We start from the raw sequence: 25,844 nt of genomic DNA, 5'->3' as shown, positions 1-25,844 counted from the left end.
GGGCCTTTTTAGTCTTATAGTCTTTTGTGGTGGGGTGGTCACTTTTGGGCCACTCTTGTACATATATTGTGAGCCATGGCTCACTTTTGGGGCCATGGCGTTCTTGTAAAGGCGTTTGCCTCTTTTTGATGGAATAAATGCACAGTTCATATTAAAAAATAAAAATAAAAAAAAAATAATAAAAATAAAAAAATAAAAAACCTTTAATATGAGACAAGAATGTCATATACTTATGTCACTTTAATTTTTATAATGTGAATTCATTTTTTTACTCCCTACTTAGACAACATCTGTTCAATCAATAAAATCATGATACAGCCGCACAGACTTAGCTCAGTGATTTATTAGTAGGCACTAGACAGTATTTGGAAAAAGAAATCAATGCGTGGGGTTATGCCCAAACTTACTAGATTATCTCTTGTGTGTACCAACCCTATCAGCTGATGAGTTACCATTTTTTACATCTCCCCACATCTTTATATTCATTACTTATTTTAAAAATGATGAAACCACTTATATATTAATCAAATATAAAAATAATTATTAAAAATATTTATTTATATAGTAACCCATCAGTACATACATTGGTACGGTCATCATCACATCAATATGATCAAAATACTAATGTATTTATTAAAAGACATTCCAGAAAATTCATATTTTTAGTGATAAAATATACACAACCTTATATGCCAGATGTTTGTTCTTGATTGGTATCCCAAATGGGAGGAGGATTAAGGTTTGAATGATGTCTTTACTTCTGTCATCATCAGATGAGTCATTACTGGATGACACTCTACCACTTCCCCTTTGTTGCCTCCCTCTACTTGAATTCTCAGCCATCATATATTGCTTTCTATATCTGCTTCAAATCAATTAAACACACACAAAAAAACAATGGTAAAAATTCATTCACTAAATTATAAAAAGGGAGTAATTGCACTTTATATCCCTGAGTTATAAGATAATTGAATTTAGCTCATATGTTATAGTATCACTGTTGAGATTAACAAGAACAAGAAAAATAATAATGGCAGAAAGGTAAAGAAAACAAGATTTACGTGGTTCGGCAATGTGCCTACATCCACGGGAGTGAAAGTATTCTCTTATTCATAGTGATGGTGATAGTGGTGACACAACCCTTTAGGGATACAACCAATATATTTATAGGCATCCAATCCCTATACAGTAGGTCTACCCGTTTCACTCCTACTCCTAGTATGAGACAAACACTTATTCCTAATCCATATATGAGACAAACTCAACAATCTCCACCTTGGCGAATATGTTCTTTAGGAGAAAAGATAACTCAACAAATCTCCACCTTGACGAATATGCTCTTTAGGAGAAAAGACTTATCTCACCATCTCCACCTTCACATATATGGCCTTTAGGAGAAAAGACTTCTCCACCTTCGCAAATATGTCCTTTAGGAGAAAAAGATAACTCAACAAATCTCCACCTTGACGAATAAGCCCTTTATGAGAAAATACTTATCTAACCATCTCCACCTTCGCAAATAAGCCCTTTAGGAGAAAAAACTCATCTCATAGTCTCCCTGGATTAGGACCACCATGTTCATTTAACATCTGGAAACACCCAACAAGTCCAAACAATGTTTGAACTTGTCACTAGTAACTGCCTTTGTCAACATGTCTGCTGCATTCTCACTTGTATGAATTTTCTGCAACAAAATCTCACCAGAAGCAACCAACTCTCTGACCTTATGAAACCTTACATCAATATGTTTGGTTCTGGCATGGTATACTTGATTTTTAGCTAAGAAAATGGCACTTTGATTTTCACAGTGTAATTGAACTCCATCTTGCTCAATACCCAACTCCTTAATCAAACCTGAAAGCCACAAAGCCTCTTTAGCTGCCTCAGTCACAGCCATGTATTCTGCTTCAGTTGTAGACAAAGCTACAATAGACTGAACTGATGATCTCCAGCAAATAGGACCACCCCCAAGAGTAAAAACATACCCTGTTGTAGAATGTCTATTATCCATGTCACCAGCATAATCAGAATCCACATATCCCATGAGTACATGCTCATTCTGTTGACTTCCAAATACAATACCATGCTCCATAGTGCCCCTTAAGTACCGGAGAATCCATTTAACTGCTTCCCAATGCTGCTTCCCAGGTTTAGACATGTACTTACTAACTTGGTTAACAGCATGAGCCAAATCAGGTCGAGTACAAACCATTGCATACATTAAACAGCCAACTGCACTAGCATAAGGAACCTTTGCCATATTTTCAATCTCACTAACTGTTTGGGGACACTGACAGGATGAGAGTTTAAAATGATTAGCCAAAGGGGTACTAACCGGTTTAGACTTACTCATCCCAAACCTGTCAAGAATTTTCTCTATATAACTCTGTTGAGTTAGCCACAACTTTCTTGCACCTCTATCCCTGTGAATTTCCATGCCAAGAATTTTCTGTGCAACTCCTAAGTCTTTCATATCAAATTCCTGATCCAACAACACTTTCAATGCAGTAATATCATTCATACTCTTAGCAGCAATCAACATATCATCCACATACAGTAACAGAAAAATAAAAGAACCATCACCAAGGCTTTTAACATAGACACAAGAATCATACTCACAACGTGTATAGCCAATTTGAATCATGTAAGCATCGAACCGCTTGTACCACTGCCGTTGAGCCTGTTTCAGCCCATACAAAGACCTCTTGAGTCGACAAACCAGATGCTCACCTCCGGGTTTAACAAACCCTTCAGGTTGCTTCATGTAAATTTGCTCATCTAGATCACCATGCAAAAAAGCAGTTTTCACATCCATTTGTTCCAAATGCAAATCCCAAATGGCTACCAAAGCAAGAACTAATCTGATAGAAGTATGTCTAACAACAGGAGAGAAAACCTCATCATAATCTATCCCCTTCTGTTGAGAAAACCCCTTCGCAACTAACCTAGCCTTAAACCTTTCCCCTTCTTTTTCTGATACTGGTGGCTTCTTCCTATAGACCCACTTGCACCCTATAGCCTTCTTTCCTTGAGGAAGTTGAGCTAACTCCCAAGTATGATTATGATGTAAAGACTCCATCTCCTCAATCATACCTGCCATCCATTTATCTTTCTCCTGGCTAGAAATAGCCTCTTGAAAGATAACTGGATCATTATTAGAAACAAGAAGTGCAAAAGAAACCATATCCTCAAACCCATACCTACTAGGTGGTTTGACATTGGTGCGTCTCGGTCTATCTCTAGCCAAACTGTAATCTTGTAAATTTTCTGAACCCGAACCTGCTGCAGATGTAGAATCTGCAACTTCTTGAGTCTCAACCGTAGGTGGATTAACTACTTTCTCACTCAAAGGTACACGATCCATATCCACTTCTACTGTGCTAGAACCATCAACTAGTGTATCTTCTTTCTTTGACTGGAACATGAAATTCTCATCAAACACTGCATCTCTGCTAATCACCACCTTTTTGGTTGCAGGATCCCAAAACTTATATCCTTTTGCACCTTTCTTATAACCCAAAAAGATGCACTTCTTCGACTTGGGATCTAACTTTGATCTCTCATCACCTGGAATAAGAACATAGTTAGGACAACCAAAAACTCGTAAGTGATCAAAACTTACAGGATTACCTAACTAAACCTCCTCAGGAACCTTGCCACCAAGTGATGTCCGTGGTGATCTATTGATCAAGTAACATGCCATGTTCACTACTTCTGCCCAAAAACACTTAGAGAGCCCAGCATTCAATCTGAGACACCTTGCTCTCTCAGCAATGGTTCTATTCAGCCGCTCAGCAACACCATTCTGGTGTGGTGTCTTACGCACTGTATAGTGCCTTTGAATTCCATGTTCTGCACAGAATTTCTGAAATTCTTTCTCAGTATATTCTGTCCCGTTGTCAGACCTCAGGTACTTTATTTTTCTTCCAGTCTGGTTCTCAACCTCAGCTTTCCACAACTTAAATTTCTCAAACACTTCAGATTTATGTTTCAAGAAATACACCCAGACTTTCCTAGAAAAATCGTCAGTAAATGTAACATAATATCGAGAGCCACCCATTGAAGGTTCCCTGGTAGGTCCCCAAACATCAGAATGCACATAATCCAGAATCCCTTTAGTTTTATGCTGCCCAGTAGAAAAACTGACTCTAGTCTGTTTCCCAAGGACACAGAACTCACAGAAATCTAGCTTACAACATTTAACTCCTTTTAACAAATTCCTTTTGTGCAAATCAAACAGACCACGTTCACCAAGGTGACCCAAATGTAACTGCCACAACCTAGTAGTATCATCACTAGACTCAACAGAATGTGCTCCACCTACAACAGTACTACCCAACAACCTATAAATGTTCCCTGTGGTCCTTTTCCCTTTCATCACAGTTAAAGCACCCTTACTAATTTTAATGGTTTCCTTATCACTCTCAGACTTATGAATAAAACCATTAGCATGCAAACTGCCAAGAGAAATCAGGTTCTTAGTTAATCTCGGTATATGTCTGACATCATGCAAAGTTCTGACAATACCATCATACATCTGGATGTTAACATCACCAATACCTATGATATTATGACATCTATCATCACCCAGAAAAACAGAACCAAAAGTACCTGACTTATAGGTTGTGAACCACTCCCTGTTAGGTGTAATATGATAAGAGCATCCTGAGTCTAGAATCCAAGCATCTGACAATTTACTCGATGAAACTGCTAGAACATCACCTTCACTATAATCTGAGTCATCAGCATGCACCACGTTCGCCGTCTCTTGTTGTTTTTTCAACTTTGGACAATCTCTCTTTATGTGCCCAATCTCATAACACTTGTAGCACCGGATTTTCCTGCTATTTCTGGACTTAGACCTAGAGTTTTTCCTCCCAGAATTACCCTTCTCTTGTTTCCTTCCACGATCCTGACCCTCTTTAGCATAGAAACTTTCACCAACAGACGATCCACTCTGCAAGCGCTTATTATGAGCCTGCAGGGCCGCAGAGATCTCGCTGTATTTAATCGTGCTTTTCCCGTATGTTAGAGTAGTCACCAGATATTCAAAGGAAAAAGGTAATGAACATAGCAAGATCATCGCCTTGTCTTCATCTTCAATCTTGACATCAAGCCTGGCCAGATCTGAGATTATCTGGTTGAAGACATTAATATGATGCACCAAGTCTGAACCCTCCTCCATCTTAAGCCCATAAAGCCTTTGCTTTAGATACAGTTTGTTCGTTAGAGATTTTTCCATGAACTGAGTTTCCAATTTATCCCAAATTTCTTTTGGGGCTTCCAGGGCCATAACGTGATACACAATTCCATCGTCTAGGCATAACCGAATGGTTCCTGCCGCACGCTCCTTCAAATCTTCCCAATCTTCCTCTTCCAGATTAGCTGGCTTATCCGCCTTCAAAGTTTTCAGAAGACCCTGTTGTGCCAACAAATCCTTTACCCTAGATTGCCATAACCCAAAATTCCCTGTACCATCAAATTTTGATACCTCGAATTTTGTGCTTGAACTGGTCATCTCAACAGTGCTCTGATACCAATTTGTTGAGATTAACAAGAACAAGAAAAATAATAATGGCAGAAAGGTAAAGAAGACAAGATTTACGTAGTTCGGCAATGTGCCTACATCCACGGGAGTGAAAGTATTCTCTTATTCATAGTGATGGTGATAGTGGTGACACAACCCTTTAGGGATACAACCAATATATTTATAGGCATCCAATCCCTATACAGTAGGTCTACCTGTTTCACTCCTACTCCTAGTATGAGACAAACACTTATTCCTAATCCATATATGAGACAAACTCAACAATCACAACTTTTAGTTCTTGCTGGATTGTCAATAAAATGACGTTTTCAGACCTTCTATATGTCAAAAATTTGCCATTATTATTCAAAACAAATAATATGATTTTACCTTTTACTTCTCTTTTTTCATCAAACTCACACTCCAAATCACTTGCTAGATAGAGTTGCAAAAATAAATATTTTTGACAAGCTAAGCAAATCCATTAACAAATTAAAAGGACCAAAAGCGCCACTTCAATATATTGACAAGCCAAGAATAGAAAGTAGTGATGCTCTTAACAAGTACAACAAATAGTTTTGACAAATCCATTAAAATATTTATATATGTAGAGTGAAGTTGGAATAGATTACCAATTAAGTGTGCAGCTAATCCATTTAATTTGTAAACCATGCACAACAATTTGTTAACATCAATGTGAGTTTTGTGCAGAGAAATTTAAAAATGATGATTCACATATCTATAGATATCAATAATAATATATTCAAATCACAAAAGAAATGATGGTTATCAATAACGATTTATATAAAAATTCATATCAATTTTACAAACATCAAGTCAATTGCTACATTTCCTGATATATATCCTTTTAAAATAATCAAAAGATTGGAAATTTCACATGAATAAATAATGAAAAGAATCACAAACTTTAAAGAACTATGTACTTACTCAAGAATCACCGTCGTCTATATGTGTTAGGGTTTTGCCGGCTAGGAATAGGAGTAGATTGCAGTAGCTCTTTTAGTTGTCCGTCTGCGATTTTTTTGTAGTCGTTGAAATAAGAATGAAACAAAGGAGAAAAGACGAAGACAAATATTTTCTCAAAGGTGTAAAGGCGCGTCCGTCTGCGATTTTTCTGTAGTCGTTGAAATAAGAATGAAAAAAATAGAAAAAAGACGAAGACAAATATTTTTTCAAAGGTGTAAAGGCGCGACGATAATCAAGAAAATGTTATTTAAAACAAATTTTGTACACCTATCTAATTATGTTTAATATTTAGGTAATCGAATTATATTTGCAGGTATGAAAAGTAATACTAAATTTTTCCCTCCTAAATTTTCCTCATGATGCGAAATTAGAGTAAAATTAATTTTTTGATTAATTTAGAGTAAAAATTAATTATTATACAATTGATAGTTATTTACTATATTCATTAGTATCTAATATATATATATATATATATATATATATATATATATATATATATACACACTAATATTTTCATCTGTGCGTTGCACGGGATGAATTTGTTATAATATTTTAAAAATATTTAGATCGATATACAATTGTGTAAATTATAACATCGAATATTATATAATATAATTGAAGAATTGAGTTGTATCGTACCGATTATGTTTTTTGATGTTATCATTGTTTGAATTCGAGCAAATAATTGCCCAATTAATAGCTAACGTGTAGATATACGCATTCGGTGCTACAACTTTAGAGATTTTATATATCAGTGTTTATGATTTGTAATAATTGGGCTAATTAGCTCGTTGTCTAGCAACTCAGTTATAGAATTTATTTATATGGAAGATATATTTTTTATGTAGATATATAGCAATTTTGTCATCTTTGTATAAAAAAACATAATATCACTGACTTGAATTACACATTATTGAAAATTTCTTTGTAGAGGACATTGGTAGTAGTAACAGAATTTTATCAATCCTCGTCTAGAGTTAAAACCATCAGACCATCAGGATGGGTGACTCGGGAAAAAAGCCACATACAATTAACCGTGATTACATATTGTTTTTTTTTTCCAGTAATAACTCAACATGAGTTAGTGTTTGACCCTGACTTTTGTTGATAGTCATGACATATGCGAGCATCAACGTAAATTGTTTTCGTTAGAACTTGAAGGGCAATCTCGTATCAAAATGGTAAAAGACATTTTAATTGAAGATTTACTTTTGTTAATAGTATAAATTATTATTTCCTTATAAGGGAGGTTTATTGCAGCCAAAGGAATGCATATGCAAGGAAGCTTTAATGTGAAGGAGGCTGAGGCCTTCTGTATTCGCAAGGCTTTGAGTTGGTTGAAGGACTTAGGAATGGGATATGTGGACGTTGAAAAGGACTCTCAACTAGTTTATCATGCTATTAATGCTCCACATTTTCATTCTGCTTTGGGTATGCTAGTAGAGGATATTAAAGAAATTACTTCTTTGTTAGTTGATGTTAATTTCCACTTTGTAAAGCGATCTACGAATCGTGCTGCCCACATTGTTGCTCGAGAAGTCATTTCTATGTCAGGTTGCGGGGACTGGATGGATGTTCCACCCCCTTGTTCATTGTTTGTCTGATGATTTAATGAATTAAATTCTTGTTCTCAAATTATTATTTTCTTATAAAATTACATAGAATTTCAAATGGATTTTCTCATTTATTACACAGAATTTGTTTCCGTTATTCTCACAATTATAATGTTTACTTATTCTGAGAATTTGATAACCATTTTGACTTTAATATGTGGTAACAATTCATTAGATATAGATATTAATTTGGGCGGCAATGTGGAAGAGGAGGATTTTACTTTTATTAGTAGTTTAAATTGGTGTAAATAATAATTAATAAATTTTTATTTCTTTATAAAATTATGCAAAATTTCAAACGAATTTTCTCATTTATCAAGCAGAATTTGTGTCGTCCATTATTTTCACAATTATAATAATTTAATTATTCTCAAAATTTGGTAACCATTTTTATTTTTATGTACATATTGACTTTAGTCTGTGGTAACAATTCATTAGATATTAGTTAATTTTTATATAAAATTTTATTACCAATTAAGCTTTATTAAATTTTTACTAATTAGTTAATATTCATATTAATTTGGGCTAGAATATTGTAAAGGAGGATTTTACTTTTATTAATATTATGGATAGATTAATTTCATTTTAAAATCATTGGTTCACATATTTCAATTATTTATTTTTTCTTTAATTATTCTAATTGTAATCATAAATGATATTGCAATAATTAATTTATGATATTGATCAAATTGTATATTTTTTAAAATATAAAATTTTTGCATGTTCAGAGGTTAAAAGAATATTTTAAAATTATTTTTATTTGTAAAATATTTTCGAGCAACCCAAACACTCTCTTAGTCTCACATAAAAAACTGATAAAGAAAAGTCATTTCACTAAGGAAATTAAAACTAATTAGAGTAGATCTAATCATGTAATTTTTATTTGTAACTGTATATTAATTTCATTTTGAAATCATTGGTTCACATATTTGAATTTTTTATTTATTTTTAATTATTCTCATTGTAAACATAAATGATATTGCAACAATTAATTTATGATATTTGTCAAATTGTATTTTTTTTAAATACAAAATTTTCTCATGTTTAGGGATTAAAAAATATTTTAAAAATATTTTTTATTAGTAAGTAATTTTATTTTTAAAATATTACTAGCATTCCGAACACTCCCTTAGTCTCTAATAAAAAACTAATAAAGAAAAATCATTTCATTAAAAAAATTAAAACTAATTAAAGTAAATCTAATCATGCTATATTTATTTGTAACTGTATATTAATTTCATTTTGAAATTATTAGTTCACATATTTGAATTATTTATTTATTTTAATTATTATAAACAGAAATTATGATATTTATCAAATTTTATTTTTAAAAAATATAATATTTACACATGTTATGAGGGGTTAAAAAATATTTTAAAATTATTATTTATTATTATGTATTTTTATTTTAAAATATTTACCAGCAATCCAAACACTCCCTTAGTCTCCCATAAAAAAAACTGATAAAGAAAAGTTATTTCATTAAGAAAATAAAACTGATTAAAGTAAATCTAATCATGCTATATTTATTTGTAACTGTATATTAATTTCATTTTGAAATCATTGGTTCACATATTTGAATTATTTAAAAAATTCATAATCATGTCGATTTATTCCAAATTATATTTCATATATATTTTAATTCTAAAGATTACATTGACAGTTGAGAAATAATTGAGGGACCAAAATGTAATTTTCCCTATTAATTATCATATAATTTATTTTAATACCGATCCGGCATTTGATATATATCTCATTCCTTTTTCTCTCTCATTTTTTTTTTCTTCGAAGAAATTTTGTTCCTACTTTTTAAAAATAAATAGTGCATTTTATTGAAATTCTACTTTTGATGGCAAAAAGTAAGAATTTCAATCTAAATTGAGCAACACATGAGATCAAGTTACAATTGTATTACTATATCATATCAAACAACTTTTTGGTTTTTTTTTTTTTTTTTTTTTTTTTTTTTTGGTTTTGTTTTTAAAATCATGTCTTGGTCCTTCAATTATTTCCAAGTGATAAATTTAGTTATTCTCTTTCAATTAAATTTTTAAAAGGATTTAATATCATACCATTTACACCAATTATAGCATATTTGGGTTATAGAATACGTCTAAACTGGAACAAAATTGATTTTTAATAAGCTAAGGAGAGAACAAAAGGGAAAGAAAGAAAGAAAGAAAAATTGAAAAAAAAAATCTTTTAATTGTATTAATGCACCCAATGGGCATGTGTAGTGCACTCGCCTGATGAGCACTGCGGGTGCGCGCGACGCGCACTATCACGATCTATCTTTTTTTTTTTTTTTTTTTTTTTTAATTATAATTATAAATTTTTACAGGTCCACCCAAAATGAAATTTCTACAACACAAATTGTTGGATTGATATTGCAATTAATTATATGGTAATTATTCATTTCATATTTTATAATAATAAATATAGTAAATAATTATCAACCGTATAATAATTAATTTTTACTCTAAATTAATCAAAAAATTTATTTTTTACTCTAACTTCACATCACATGACAAATTTTGTGAAAAGAATAGGATTACTTTGCATACCCATAAATATAATTGGATTACCTAAATATTAAACCTAATTAGATAGGTGTACAAAATTTGTTTTAAATAACATTTTTTTGATAATTTTTGCACCTTTGTTGTATTATGATACAACTTTTGAGAAAACATTTGTGTTCATATGTTCTCCATTTGTTCATTTTTGTTTCAATTACTGAAAAATCACAAACAACTAAGGAAGCTACTAGAATCTATTCATATTCCTAGCTGACAAAACCATAGGAGTGAATTATCGAGTAGCTTCCTTAGAGCAACTACAATAGTTACATTGTTTCGATTAGGTTTTGTCTAAATAACACATGCAAAATAAATTAAATTATTTTAATCGTATTTACCGCACTTAATTAGTAGGCACGCTCATTGCACGCGCCAACTGGTAGCTACTGGTGTAATCATCTGGTCAACTAATTGATCTGACTCCATTTCCACCCTAATGGTAATTCAAATTAACTTGAATACAATCATAATTCAAATAAAATTGAACACAATCAAGACCATAACTTGTAAACATCTCCCTATCCTACATACCTATTACTCTGATCTCATATATAGTAGGAACAAGAATGTGTAGTGTGGCTCATATGTGCTCTACTCTTTTAGCAACAACACATTTTCAAAGAATATGCCATATAGTTCAAGACACTTCTTCTTCTTGACTTTCGGTGAATTCTTCTTCTTCTTCTTCATTATTAGACACTTCTTCTTCTTCATCAATTGCTCCTTCAATTCATATTCAATTAATTAGCTAAGCATAATTTCAACTAAAATGTAGTGAAAGAAGTCAGAGCCAATAGGCAATTGGTTTAAATATTATTATTTTCATTTAATGTAAGCCAAAATATTAATCAAAATACCTCTTGTTAATGTTTGGTCCATTTGTTGCAAGGAAGGAGGATCTTATGTAGTCTAACACTTCATGGAACATCAATGTTTTGTAGTTTATTAGTTGTTTTTTTTGTTTCATCATCATCTAATACATCAAATCCATACTTTTTCTTCCAACTTTTTGTCTGTTCTGGTGCAGATGAGAATATTAGTTTCTCAATATTAAGTTAGCAAAGTGCCGGCAAAATATATATCTCACCGTTATGCATGTCATATATGTTGGGAAATCAAAATAAATTTTATTTTTAAAGAAAAGATTCGATCATATAGAGAAATAAATGTGTTAGCTTGGTTATACGGGAGGGCGTGCAATATGGGTGTATGACGACTTAATTTAAGGGTGTGTTTTGAAACCCGGAAAATGATTTCTGGAAATCATTTTCTGAGTTTTTGGTGTTTGGCTAGGTAAGGAAAATAGGAGTCAAAGGAAAATAATCCAAAGTCAATGGAAAATCACCTCACTTTTCCGGAAAATGACTTCCCCTTTTTTTATGGGGGAAGTCATTTTCCATCTTCATTCAACGCAACACTTGCCATCTCCAGGCCTCCATCAACGCAAGAACAAGCTCCACCAACAAATCCATCACCAGAAAAATGGCCGCTGAGTCATCGGAACCTGGAATTGCGACAGAGATCGGGAAGGGCAACCGAGAGGTCTCATCGGAAACCAGAGATCTGGTTTTCACAGTCAGAAACCAGTTCTCTGGTTTCCGATGCGGACGGAAACCAGTGATATCTGGGTTTTTTTTTTTTTTTTTTTTTTTTTTTTTTTTTTTTTTTTTTTCTCAGTATTTTTTTTTTATTATTTGTGAAATCAATTCCTCTAATTTGTGTAGAAATGGAAGTGATTGTTTTGGGTTTATGTGCTTATTTGTTTTGATTGAATTACTCTATTTTTATGAATTGCAAGTCAAGGAAGAAGAAGAAGAAGTAGTAGAAGAACACATCAGGGTATAAAATTTAAAAAATAAATTTATCAAATGATATAAAAAGTAAAAAGTAATTGAAGAAATAAAATTAATTGAAGTATACAATTTTGATCATTTTTCTATTCATTTTCTGGAAAATGAACCAAACACCAAAAGACGGTTTTCCGTTGTGCAGCCAAACACAGGAAAGGAAAATGACTTTTGAAAATGACTCATTTTCCAAAAGTCATTTTCAAGAAGTCATTTTCCTGCTTTCCAAACGGACCCTAAGTCAGAAAGGAAATTACAAATAAATTACTTATAAAAATATAATTATAAAAGAAATTAAATAACTAACAGATTCAATAGCAATCACAAGCTTTCTACACATCCCTTTACATCTATGAGCGAACTTGGTAGCAATGAAAGGCATTTCAATAATTCTTTTGTCAGCACCTCTATCTTTTTTTTTTCTTTTTTTTTTTAATTATAAATTTTTACGGGGTTTACAAGAAATTTCTACAACACAAATTGCTTGATTGTTATTACAATTAATGATATGGTAATTAAACAAATCTTCTAACATAACATTGCATGATCACAACCTAATGAGTTCAAGACACTTCTTCTTGACCTTCAATGAAATCTTTTTCTTCTTCTTCTTCATTATCAAACACTTCTTCATCAATTGCTCCGATCCTTCAATTCATATTTACTTAGCTAAGCATAATTTCAACTGAAGTGAAAGAATCCATAGGCAATAGGCAATTAGTTTAAATTTTATTACAAAAACGCTAATAATTTATCTCTCCCTCTACGGGTTCTCTCTCCCTCTCTCCCTAAACGCCTAGGGTTTTTCCGAAAAATTTCTTACGATCGCAAATCGCCTAGGCTTTCCGCACAGCTTTACGAAGGGCGGTTACGGTGATCACCAGGTGGTGACACCACGGAACAGGTGTTGATGTCGACCACTCCGGAAGCAACAGCCATGGCGGGATTATCTGATCGCTGGGCAGAGATGGTACTGGAAGATGAGGACGTCGGTGTTATGGCGCCGACGGACAACAATTCGGCAGCGATGGTGGCGGAATCATGGACTATTGTTGGCCAATTCTTAACGCAACGGTTCATCAAACTTGATTATATACGGCAGGTTATGGCTTCAGCCTGGAAGCCGGTTAAGGGTGTACACATCACGGAACTCCAACCTAATTTTTTCCAATTTGTGTTTCACCATAAGACGGATATACGAAGAGTACTAGAAGAGGGTCCATGGTCCTTTGAGAATTGTACGTTGATCTGCAAGGAGTTGGTTGACGGCCAGTTACTGGGGGATGTGGTACTGGATTCGGTGGATCTATGGGTTCAAGTTTATGACTTACCGAATGGATATCAAACGGCTCCGGTGCTTGAACAAACAAGGAATTTCTTGGGCAAGTTCCTCAAGTATGATGAAAGGCAGCTTAAAGGTCCTCCCAAGGCGTTCTATCGTGTTAGGGTTTCTAAGCCAGTGGATAAACTCCTCAAAAGAAGAATGAAGCTTATACGTCGGGATAAAACGTGGGGATGGGTGAACTTCAAATATGAAAGATTACACACCTTTTGTTTTTATTGTGGATTACTAGGGCACTCAGACAAATTCTGTTTGAAAGCAAGAGATTCGGTGTTGACGCCCGATCAATACTTGTATGGTGCATGGCTGCGTGCTGGTCAGCCGAGGGGTCCTCGGCCAATTGGGGAACCGTGGTTGCTTGCATCTGATGAATCGGTTCGGAAGGATGATGGCGTGGAAAAAGCGGCGGATCATGCAATTAGGGATGAAGCCGTGGGTCCTCATGATGTCGAGGAAGAGGGGGTGGTCACGACTTTGGCCAAACGCCGGCGTCAGGATGATCGAAGTGGTGATGTGGAGGAGCTTGTCTCTGGTAAGGATACAAATATGGTTGACATGTCAAAAAACATGCATATGGCGGGTTCTGGTTCCCAGACCCGCCCACAACAATGAGTACGTTAAGCTGGAACTGCCGTGGCTTGGGCAATCCACGGACAGTTCGTGAGATTGAGGACATGGTGTCCTGGAAGAAGCCTGACTTTATTTTTCTTATGGAAACTAAGGTGGGACGAATACATGCTGAGCGTCTCCGTGTTAAGCTTGGTTATGAAGGACTTTTTTACGTTGATAATGTGCGGTTGAGTGGTGGTCTAGCGTTATTATGGAAAAATAGTAGTACGACGCGACTTTTGGGTTACTCAAGGAACTATATTGATGTGGAGGTGAGTATTACTGGCTTTCCAAATTGGAGAATGACGTGTTATTACGGTTTCTCACAGCGAACAAGACGGACAGAATCATGGGACCTACTTAAAAGTTTGGCAACACAATCTCAGTTACCATGGGTTGTGATTGGCGACTTTAATGATCTGTTATATCAGTCTGAGAAGAAGGGTGGGAATCCGCATCCAAATAGCCTCCTACGCGGATTTGGGGAGACTATTGAGCAATGTGGTTTGTCTCAATTGCCAATGAATGGCTATCAGTTTACGTGGCAAACTGGTAAGGGTACCCCGAACTGGATTGAGGAGAGACTGGATAAAGTATTGGCTGCTGATCAATGGAGGGACATTGTAAATGGAGCCTCAGTGATTAATTTAATAACAAGAAAATCGGATCACTCAGCAATATTTATGGCTATCCGACATTATGGGGCCAGGAGGGGGAGAACGAAGAGATTTCGTTTTGAAATGGCATGGCTGCATGATGAGGGGTGCAGGGCAGTAGTGGTAGATTCATGGGAGGAAGGAAGGGGTGGTGGCACGCAAAATTGCATTAAACATTGTGGGAATCGCCTATCCCGATGGGGTGGAAACCGGTATCACAAGTTTGGAGAGAAAATTCAGCTACTTCGTAGGGGACAGGAGCGATTGCGGGGATGTACTGATCCAACTTCCCTAGCTGAATACAATCGGCTGGAGGAGTCCTTGTCTCGACTGGAGATTCAGGAGGACGTATACTGGAGACAGAGGGCCAAGCAGCACTGGCTCAAGAATGCAGATGCGAACACTAAATTCTATCACAGGTACGCCTCTCATAGAAAAAGAAAAAATACTTTGCATAGACTTATGAATGGTGATGGGGAGTGGGTGGAGGGGAATGATATGATAGATGTAGTGTTGGGTTATTTCAAGCAAATCTTTGCGACAAAAAATCCTACGAATGGAACCCTTATTTTTGATAATGTTACGCCACGGATCACTCAAGCACAGAATGAGTGGCTAATTCGTCCATTTGAAGTGGAAGAAGTAAAGTCTGCCCTTTTTTCAATGTTTCCTGATAAGGCACCTGGCCTGGATGGAATGAATCCAGGTTTTTATCAGAATTTTTGGGATATTGTAGGAGGGGATGTCTCGAGTTTTGTTGTTAATTGATTGAATACATGCTCATTTCCCCTTGGACTTAATGACACTGATGTGGTGTTAATCCCAAAAAAAGATGCCCTAGAGTTGGTCTCTGATCTTCGACCGATTGCGCTCAGTAATGTAATATATAGAATTATGGCCAAGATGATGATGCAGAGAATGAAACCCCTGATGGATGGTATTATATCCGAGTCACAAAGTGCATTTATATCTGGTAGATTGATTACAAATAATATCTTGGTTGCCTCGGAAATAGGGAACTATTTAAACAGGAAACAGTGTGGAGTAGTGGGCTGGAGTGCTCTGAAATTGGATATGGCCAAAGCCTATGATCGTATGGAATGGCCTTTCTTGAGAGGTATGCTTGTGGCGCTGGGTTTTCATGAGAAGTGGATTGACCTTATTATGATGTGTGTCTCTACTGTTTCGTATAGCTTTTTAGTGAATGGAACGAGGAGTGATGCAATTATACCAACCAGAGGATTACGACAAGGTGATCCATTGTCTCCCTTTCTGTTTATCATTTGTGCGGAAGGTCTCTCATTATTATTGCAGAAAGCACAAGATAGGGGCTATATACATGGATGTAGGGTAGCACGAGGTGCCCCCGCTGTTTCACATCTTTTCTTTGCTGATGATAGTTTACTATCTTTTAGAGCGACTGTTCACGAGGCTATTGAGATAAAGAATTGTCTATCATTATATGAAGAATTGTTGGGACAAGTTGTCAATTTTCAGAAGTCAAGTATTTGTTTTAGCAGGAATACGGTTAATGAGGAAAGGAATAATGTGACACAGGTGTTGGAGGTAATGCAGGCTCCTAACTTTGGAAAATATCTTGGTTTACCATCATTTATTGGGAGAAACAAGAAAGCAGCCTTTGCTTATATTGAGGATAAGATCCGACAGAGAATAGGATCTTGGAATAAGAAATTATTATCACATGCAGGTAAAGAGATCTTATTGAAAAGTGTGGCTCAAGCTATGCCTACCTTCTCAATGAGTGTCTTTTTATTGCCAGTATCTGTCTGTGCTGCCATTGAGCGTCTTATGAATCGGTATTGGTGGGGTTCTGGGACTGATCAGAAGATACATTGGAAAGCTTGGGATAAGTTATGTCTCCCTAAGAAGTATGGTGGCTGGGCTTTAAAGATCTTAAAGCTTTTAATGTGGCATTATTGGGTAAGCAGGCGTGGAGATTGCTCACCAACACGGAATCATTGGTCTCAAAAGTTTATAAAGCAAGATACTACCCTAGAACTTCGTTTATGGAAGCGGACCTGGGGAATAATCCCAGTCATTGTTGGCGGAGTACTATGGCAGCAAAAAGTCTTGTCTGTAGTGGGGTGAGAAGAAGAATTGGGAATGGAAATTCGACCTCTGTGTGGAAGCATACTTGGTTACAAGATAAGGAGGATCCCATGATCCAAACAGAATTGCCACCCCAACTGGCGGATGCTAAAGTAATTAACTTAATTGACCAGGGGATAGGAACATGGGATTATCATTTACTTACTGATATTTTTGAGCCTGATGATGTGACAAGAATTTTGAAAATACCTGTGTCTCAGGAATATGAGGACCAATGGTATTGGCATGGGGACCCCAATGGTTGCTACTCAGTTAAGAATGGGTACGGGCGTATTGTTGGAAGTTATGAAAATAGTATGGACATGGGATTTAATAAATGGCTCACTTTGTGGAAACAGAAAATACCACCCAAGTGGAGGACTTTTTTATGGAGAGCCATAAGTGACATTCTCCCCACTACCATAAACTTGCGTATTAAAAGGGTGGATGTTAGTCCATTGTGTGCTGTGTGTGGGTTGGAGAATGAGGATATTATGCATGCATTGGTTTTGTGTGATTATGCTAGAGCCATTTGGACACAATCAAACCTACCATTACCAAATATTATAACAAATATTTTTTATGAATGGTTTGGTGAATTGTTGAATATTTTAGACTCTGATGGAATTGTCTATGCAGCTGCAATATTATACTATCTATGGAGAGCCCGGAACGGAGCGGTATGGGACGTTTGTGTCACTCACCCGAGGAGAATGTTGGTTACGATCCAAGCTGCTGTCAATGCATGGCGCCAAATCCATTTAAACACTCCAACTGCCGTGGCAATAGAGCCTCAAGCTACCAATCACGACGCTGCATCCAATACTGCCGTGCGGCACCTGCCAAATCAGTCGCAAGGACACCAAAATCCACACAACAAATGTTACATAGACGCAGCATATCACGATGGCACCAATTCAGCTTCGGTAGGTGTACTTATGGGAGAGGACGGTCATTTTGTTGCAGCATTTGCAGCGCCACTGCATATTGTTATTCCCCACTAATGGCAGAAGCATATGCATGCAAGGAGGCCCTGTCTTGGCTACGTGACCGTGGAGTACAATCGGTTGAGGTCTTTACGGATTGCCAGACACTACATAAATATTTGACACCACCATATCAGTTGGCAAGATCGTATATTGGTTATGCCCTTGATGGATGCAGAAACCATATTAATAATTTAACTTTTTGTCATGTTCAATTTATTTCTACATCGCAGAATTATTTAGCACATAGATTAGCAGCTTCGGCTTTCCATTTTGATACAGCTATGTATTGGGATGATATCCCACCCGACGCTATTTCAGCTTATCTATAAATACAACCCATGGGTTGACCTTTCAAAAAAAAAGTTTAAATTTTATTATTTTCATTTTTTTTTAATAACCCAAAACTCCAAACTTCATATTAAAGCAACGCTGAAATAAAAGACGGGAATTGAAGAACCCTCCCAGTACATAGACTCAGACTGATCACTAACTGCCTTTGTCAAAGCATGAGCAACCTGATTCACAAAATTCTAAAGAAACAAAAGAACTACGTAAAGAAAGACAAGAATGAATAACAGAGCCAACATAAGTTCTATCAATACTATCCCCTTTTAAAGCTAGCACGAACAAAATTAAGACAATCAGAAACCATCCGTATCACCTCCACACATCAAGCGTTGATCCAGGAAAGTGCTTCCTTACCGCGCCAGAAGATCAGAGAATTATAAACACAGTACAATGGTCCATTAGTTGCTGCCACAAACACCCCAAGACGGTCAAATAAACGCGCCCCATACGCTGCCTTAGCTGTTTCAGCCGTGAAACCAGCATCGAAGCAGCAGTAGTAGCTTAATGTTTGGTCATTTGTTGCAAGGAAGGAGGATCTTTTGTAGTCTAACAGCATCATGGAACATCAATGCGTTGTAGTTTATTAGATGTTTCTTTGTTTCATCATCTAATACACTAAATCCATACTTTTTCTTCCAACTTTCTGTCTTTTCTGGTGCAGATGGAATGATTAGTTTCTCTATATTTAGTTAGCAAAGTACCTGCAAAATAAATATATCACCGTTAAGCATGTCATATATGTTGGAAATCAAAATAGTTTTTTTTTTTAAACATTCATATAGAGAAATAAAGGTGTTAGTTTAGTTATACGGGAGCACGTGCAATATGCGTGTATGACGACTTAATCAAAAAACTTACGGATTCAATAGCAATCAAGAGCTTTCTACACATCCCTTTACATCTATGAGCAAAATGGGAAGCAATGAAAGGTATTTCAGCAATCCTTTTGTCATGGATCCTATAAATTAAAACAACATTATATATACATAAAAGCTTCAATATTTGAATTATGTGATATAACATAGTTGAGGTGGGGAAGTGAGATTCTCATTAATATGATAAGAATTTCACATTGTGTAAAGTAACTTCGCATTCTCTTAAACCAAAGAAGAGCATATATATATATATATATATATATATATATATATATATATATGTTCAAATGTTTACATTTTAGAGATTATGTGATTTACTATGAACCAAATTGACACATATATAACAAATATATATATATATATATATATATATATCATGTCTGATGATTATTAATTGCCTTAGAGCTGCAACACAAACTATTTCCCCATTTGTTTCTAAGACAGCGGTGTAGAAGCCTTTGAAGTCAATTCTATTGAAATTTGAACTGCAAAAGTTTAAATGAAACAGAAGGTGTCTATCACTATGTATATGTCAATATATAATGTCATAATTCAAAAATGAAATTTATTTTCTAACTTTAGATTAATGATATATGTTATAGAAATTTCTATAGTGTCTAGCTAATACATACCCACAGTAGCAAATGACGTTTTTGATAACGTTAAATTTTGTGTAGCTATCAATGACTTGTCCGAAAGAATCCTCCATTAATCTCCAGGCAACAGCGAGCTTGGAGTGAAATTGTTCTTTCATAATCTTCATCTATGTACACACCGTGCTGATGATCTAACTGACGGAGTAAAGTCCATGAATACCCTTCTTCCAATTCATTCTTTAATCCTATCAATGTTTTCTCCAGTTTCACAGAAACCTTATTTGCAACAAAAACATAAATTACCAATTAAGTGTGCAGCTATTCCATTTAATTTGTAAACCAAGCACAACAATTCGTTTACACCAATGTGAGTTTTGTGCAGAGAAATTTTAAAATGATGATTCACATATCTATAGATATCAATAATATATTCAAATCAAAAAACAAATGATGGTTATCAATAACGATTTATATAAAAATTCATATCAATTTTACAAACATCAAGTCATTTGCAACATTTCCTGATATATATCCTTTTAAAATAATCAAAAGATTGAAAATTTCACATGAATAAATAATGAAAAGAATCACAAACTTTAAAGACCTATATACTTACTCAAGAATCACCGTCGTCTACTAGATGTGTTAGGGTTTTGCCGGCTAGGAATAGGAGTTGATTGCAGTAACTCCTTTAGTTGTCCGTCTGCGATTTGTCTGTAGTCGTTGAAATAAGAATGAATAAATGGAGAACAGACGAAGACAAATATTTCCTCAAAGGTGTAAAGGCGCGTCCGTTTGAGATTTTTCTATAGTCTTTGAAATAAGAATAAAAAAATGGAGAACTGGCGAAGACAAATATTTCCTCAAAGGTGTAAAGGCGCGTCCGTTTGCGATTTTTCTGTAGTCGTTGAAATAAGAATGAAAAAATGGAGAACAGACAAAGACAAATATTTTCTCAAAGGTGTAAAGGCGCGACGATAATCAAGAAAATGTTATTTAAAACAAATTTTGTACACCTATCTAATTATGTTTAATATTTAGGTAATCGAATTATATTTGTGGGCATGAAAAGTAATACTAAATTTTTCCCTCCTAAATTTTCCTCATGATGCGAAATTAGAGTAAAATTAATTTATTGATTAATTTAGAGTAAAAAATTAATTATTATACAATTGATAGTTATTTACTATATTCATTAGTATCTACTATATATATATATATATGTATGTATATATATATATGTATATATATATATATATATATATATATATATATATATATATATATATATTAGTATTTTCGCACGTGCGTTGCACGGGATGAATTTGTTATTGTTGGTCCCGGTAGAGTTATAGCGAGAGTCTAGAGGGGGGGGGGGGGGGGGGGTGAATAGACTCTTTTCGTGTTTTGCCGAAAAACAACCTTTCGGTGTTTTGGCGCAGCGGAAATGTTACGTTCGTTTACTAGCATTGCACGAGTTGTCGTTATTAGGAAACTTTCGTGAGAGATGATATGATGCAGGAAATAAATAAAGTAAGTGAGAAGATAAGGAGACGAGAGTTTTTGTAGTGGTTCGGCCAACTTTGCCTACTCCACTCTTCTTCCACAACTTATGGAAGGATTGCACTATCACTCGTTAGTACAATTACACAAAGACTTCCTTGATCACTAAGCCGGACAGCCTTCGTAGGTTTTTCAACTTCGCGAGTTTACTCCACCTCTATCAACATCTTCTTCAGAGTTGAGTTTGGTAGAAAATGATTTCTGATTTCTCCAACGTGATGAAGTCTTGACTGATGAGGAATGATTGCTTCGTTCAAGTTGCAAGACTTCTTTAAGGTGTAAGATGAGTATCAATGAACTTCTTCAAGTATCATATTTGCACCTTAACACTGATTCACAAAAGCTTGAGATAGCTGAGAGCATTTAAGAGCTTTTGCTTATAGATAGATCGAGTGATAAGAACCAGCACCTTCTTAGTTGGTGAAGGTGGGTTTATATAGGTGAGGAAAAATTCATCCGTTGGAGGGAGATGAATTTTTAAACCTATTGTCCAGTGGGTAAGGACCGGGGAGCTTCCCGCATTAAATGCTCCATTAATGAGGTTGTACCTTGTAGCCGTTGATGGCATGGAGAGCCTTAGGGTTTTGTCCTTTAGCTTCAGGAAATAGTACATCTTCATTTAATGCTCCTTGGTATGCGTGTCCCACAAGTTGAGGTCCTTTTGTTCCTAGGATGTTGTCAAGTCAGACAGTGGAGACATTCTTCTTGCTATTGATGAGAAGGAATGTCTTGAAGGATTGTCATCAATAATATTGTCCTTTCGTGCTAAGTGACAACTCCTGGTAAACTCTCGTTGCACTTGCTTCATGCTTCGTGTCTTCTTTCGTCTTGATGACCCTAACAACTAAGCATAACTCGTCTTCGTGTGTTTGACTAGCTTAACACGAATTACATGTGAGTTATGATAACTTTCGTCTAGGACGAAAGTGGCGATTGAAAGTAATAACGGTTAGGGGTCTACTTTCTAGGCTACATTGGTATCATCAAAATCCTAATACAAGTGTTCCTAACAATTTCCCTCTTTTTGATGATGCCAAAACCTATACTCTTCTTATAAGGCTAATAAAAGGTTCCATAACGGATTTTCTATTACAAGTCAGCCATACTCGAGAGTTTACAAGTCTTTTCTAGATAAATGCAAATAACAAGTAAGACAAAGACAAGTAACTCAGACAAGTGACACGAGATGTGTAACAACGAGTACTTTATATAAAGAGAAAGATCATTACAAAAGCTTTTTAAGAAAGACATAAAGAAGAGCATCTTACAGATCTAGAAGATTCGACTTCTGTAGCTTAGCTTCTTTTCGTTCACGAATGTCCCTTACCTCTTGCTGTTTGAGCATTCTGTCGGTGTCGATCTCCTTGTTGATTCGTTCTCTAAAGATCTTGATTGGATTTGTCTTGACTAGATCTTCGTATTTTCCTCGAATGTTGAGACTTATGTAATTGTTGTAAGCCTCGCGAATGTTTTCTCCTGCAATTACTCCAGCCTTCCACCATGAGATAAGTTCGAAGGAATTCATTCCTTCTCTGTAGCTTTTTCCAGACTCGGCATGCACTTTGAAAGCTGCATTGTAGATTACGCCATGCTTAGAGTGTTTGGTTACTTTCGTGAGATCTTCAATAAGCTTCTTTACTCTCTCTCTTTCCTCCAGTTCATGCTCTCTCTTTCGGGCTTCTTCTTCGTGTTTCTCCCATAGTTCTCTGTTTTGTCTCTTGATTCTTTCGTTTTGGGTGCTTATGAGATGTTGTCTAGTGTGATTGTCTTTTGTCTTCAGCCAGATAGGGACATTGCAACCCTCAAAACGTTTTCCACTGCCTTCTTCATAAGGTCTGTACTCCACAAAGTTTCCTACGCCATCCATAGTTACCTTGCTGTTCTTCATGAGTTTCTGCCTTAGGTTCGTCTTTTCTCTCTTGGAGAGCCCAGTGAATGCAAATTTTGATTCAGAACCATAAGATTGACGGGGCTTGAAGGACTGTGATCTGGGTTGAGAATGACCACGATTTGAATAATGTCTTGACTGGGAAGGATGGTGACCATGAGACTTGGATGGAGGATTTGATGGTTTTGTACTTCTTTGCCCAGAGTCTCTTGGTGCATGAGATGGAGATTGTTCTCTCGTGTTGTCCCTCGGATGATCGTCATCCTTATCATCATGATTCCGCTTTTCCCCCTTTTTGGCATCATCGGCACACGTGGTAGGAGGAATGGTGGAAAGTTTATTAACTGCATTCAGAATGTCTTGAGCATACCCAAGAATTTGAAGAGCATGCTGTCCCAGTTGGTATGTATTATCTTGTGAAGTCTCTATCTTTGAGCAAGCTAAGTCAACACGCTCTTTGAGGCTGAAGTGAGAGTGCTTAAGTTCGTGCTGTTGATGAGCCACTTTGTTGACAGCGGTATGAAGTTCATGGAGTTCCGTAGCCAATTGCTTGTTGAATTGCTGGTCAGGATTAACTTGCGGTGGAGGTTGAGATGGTTCTTGTGGTGGCGGACGAGATTGAGCTTGGGCAACCATCAACTGATCCACCTTCTTGGATAAGTTTTCCAGAACTTTGGTGTCTCTTTGCCGAAGGGTCAAGTATTGTTGATGTGTAAATTCGGCAGCATGAACTGTATCCCTCAAGAGGTTCATGACTTTTCGTGGGGACACCGAAGGAGAGTCATCTTCAATATTGGTTTGTGGGGTTTCCACCTGGTCTTCTTGAAGTGGTGCATCCTTTTTGCCACCACTAGCTGAGCTAAGAAGGATTGGTGAGGCTTCCAGTTTGCCCTCACGTACGACTGCTTCCTCTCATTTTATCGGAGTCTCGTCCATGGGTTGAACATGTGGGACGAGAGCTCGAGACATATCCTCAGGATGATCAGTTGAAATGTCTTCATCTTGGTGTGATGCTTCCCTTGTGTCATCACTGTTGGGTGATTTTTGAGCTGGAGATCTTTCGGGAACAGTGTCGTAATCAGGACCGACCAAGAGAGGAGATTCACTGTCATAAGTCGGGTCAGCCCCATTATCGCCGTCATTACCCGAATCATCATTGTCATCATCATCATCATCGTTCTCATCATCTGCATCCTCGACATCGTCAGTTTTGCCTTCATCTTTTTCATTACTTTTTTCATCTTCTTCTTCGGCCGTATCAATCTCTCGGCCTTGCTCATCTTTCAAGCCACTGACGTTGCAGTTAGGACCATTTTGATGTTCTTTTTCCAGGATGGTTTTGACTTTAGATATCAATATGGCATAACGAACCATCTTCATTTCTTCTTCAAATGCTGGGTCCAATGGAGGTTTGTTGAGTTTAATGCAAATCGGAGCTTTATCCTTTCCGAGAGTGCGATTGGTCATTTTGTAAGAAAACACTCGTCTTATCGTTTCAAGACGCAGTGCTTCATTGACATCCTTCGTGCCAATCCACTCTAGAGCAAACTTTTCTTCATCTTTCATGGCTTCAAAAGTTTCGATGAACGTGTCCAGGGGGGCTGTGTGCCATTTTTGCCACTGCAACACTCGGTTGTAGTCATTTTCAATAGACTCACGAAGCAATTGATTTGGAGATGGAGGAATGGGTGCAACAACTGGTGGTGTGATCACCACTTCTGGTGGGATCTCTCGATTTCCCTTAGCTACCAGTGCAGGTTCTTGTGTCAGAGTATCTGGTACCTGCTCTGCAAAGGTAGGTTCTTGTGGAAGAGACGGAACTTCAGTCAATTCAGCAGCCACTTCTTTCATCTTTGCTGGCAAGCAAGGTTCTTGTGGAATACTTAAGTGACTAGCCTCCGTGTCCATAGCAGCAGGTTCTTATGTCGAACTTTGAATATTTCGCTCTGCTGAAATGGGTTCTTGTGGATGAAGGACTTGAGGAGAACTGTGGCCAAGGTTTGGCGCTTGTTGTTCAGAAGGTTTTTCTGGAGAGGTTTCTTTCGGCTGACCTTCCCCCAGAGAAGGTGCTTTTCACGTATCTTTTTCCCCCCCTAAGAGAATGCTTCTCTCGATGTGTCGTCTTCCTTTGGGGAGAGAGTTGAGCCAAATTTCGTTTTGATAGGAGAACGAAAACGTCCCGTTTTTCCAAGGTTCGACATAGCCAAATTGTCTTCATCAGATGAGTCTTCGACAACAATTGTGTCTGGAGGAGGAATAGGTGAGGTAGGAATTTTCTTTTCTGTGGAAGGTTTTGGAGATGTGGGAGTGGGTGTA

At 36.2% G+C, this 25,844-nt stretch overlaps 1 protein-coding gene across 1 annotated transcript; it reads right to left on the bottom strand.

The window, feature by feature from the left end:
- Window positions 1-24,440: 24,440 nt before the first annotated feature.
- On the bottom strand, window positions 24,441-25,436 carry LOC109189565 (FK506-binding protein 3-like). Its single transcript, XM_019340176.1, has one exon. The coding sequence runs from the start codon at window positions 25,434-25,436 to the stop codon at window positions 24,441-24,443; it is 996 nt and encodes a 331-aa protein (XP_019195721.1).
- Window positions 25,437-25,844: the final 408 nt, after the last annotated feature.

Source organism: Ipomoea nil, unplaced genomic scaffold (assembly GCF_001879475.1).
Source record: "Ipomoea nil cultivar Tokyo-kokei standard unplaced genomic scaffold, Asagao_1.1 scaffold1558, whole genome shotgun sequence".
In the NCBI taxonomy this organism is placed as follows: domain Eukaryota; kingdom Viridiplantae; phylum Streptophyta; class Magnoliopsida; order Solanales; family Convolvulaceae; genus Ipomoea; species Ipomoea nil.
The sequence above is the reverse complement of the archived record's forward strand: the minus strand, read 5'-3'. Positions and strand labels throughout refer to the sequence as shown.

What these genes read in the sequence shown, in the direction of transcription:
- LOC109189565 (XM_019340176.1), bottom strand. Translation starts at nt 25,436, where the DNA reads ATGGACACGGAGGCTAGTCACTTAAGTATTCCACAAGAACCTTGCTTG.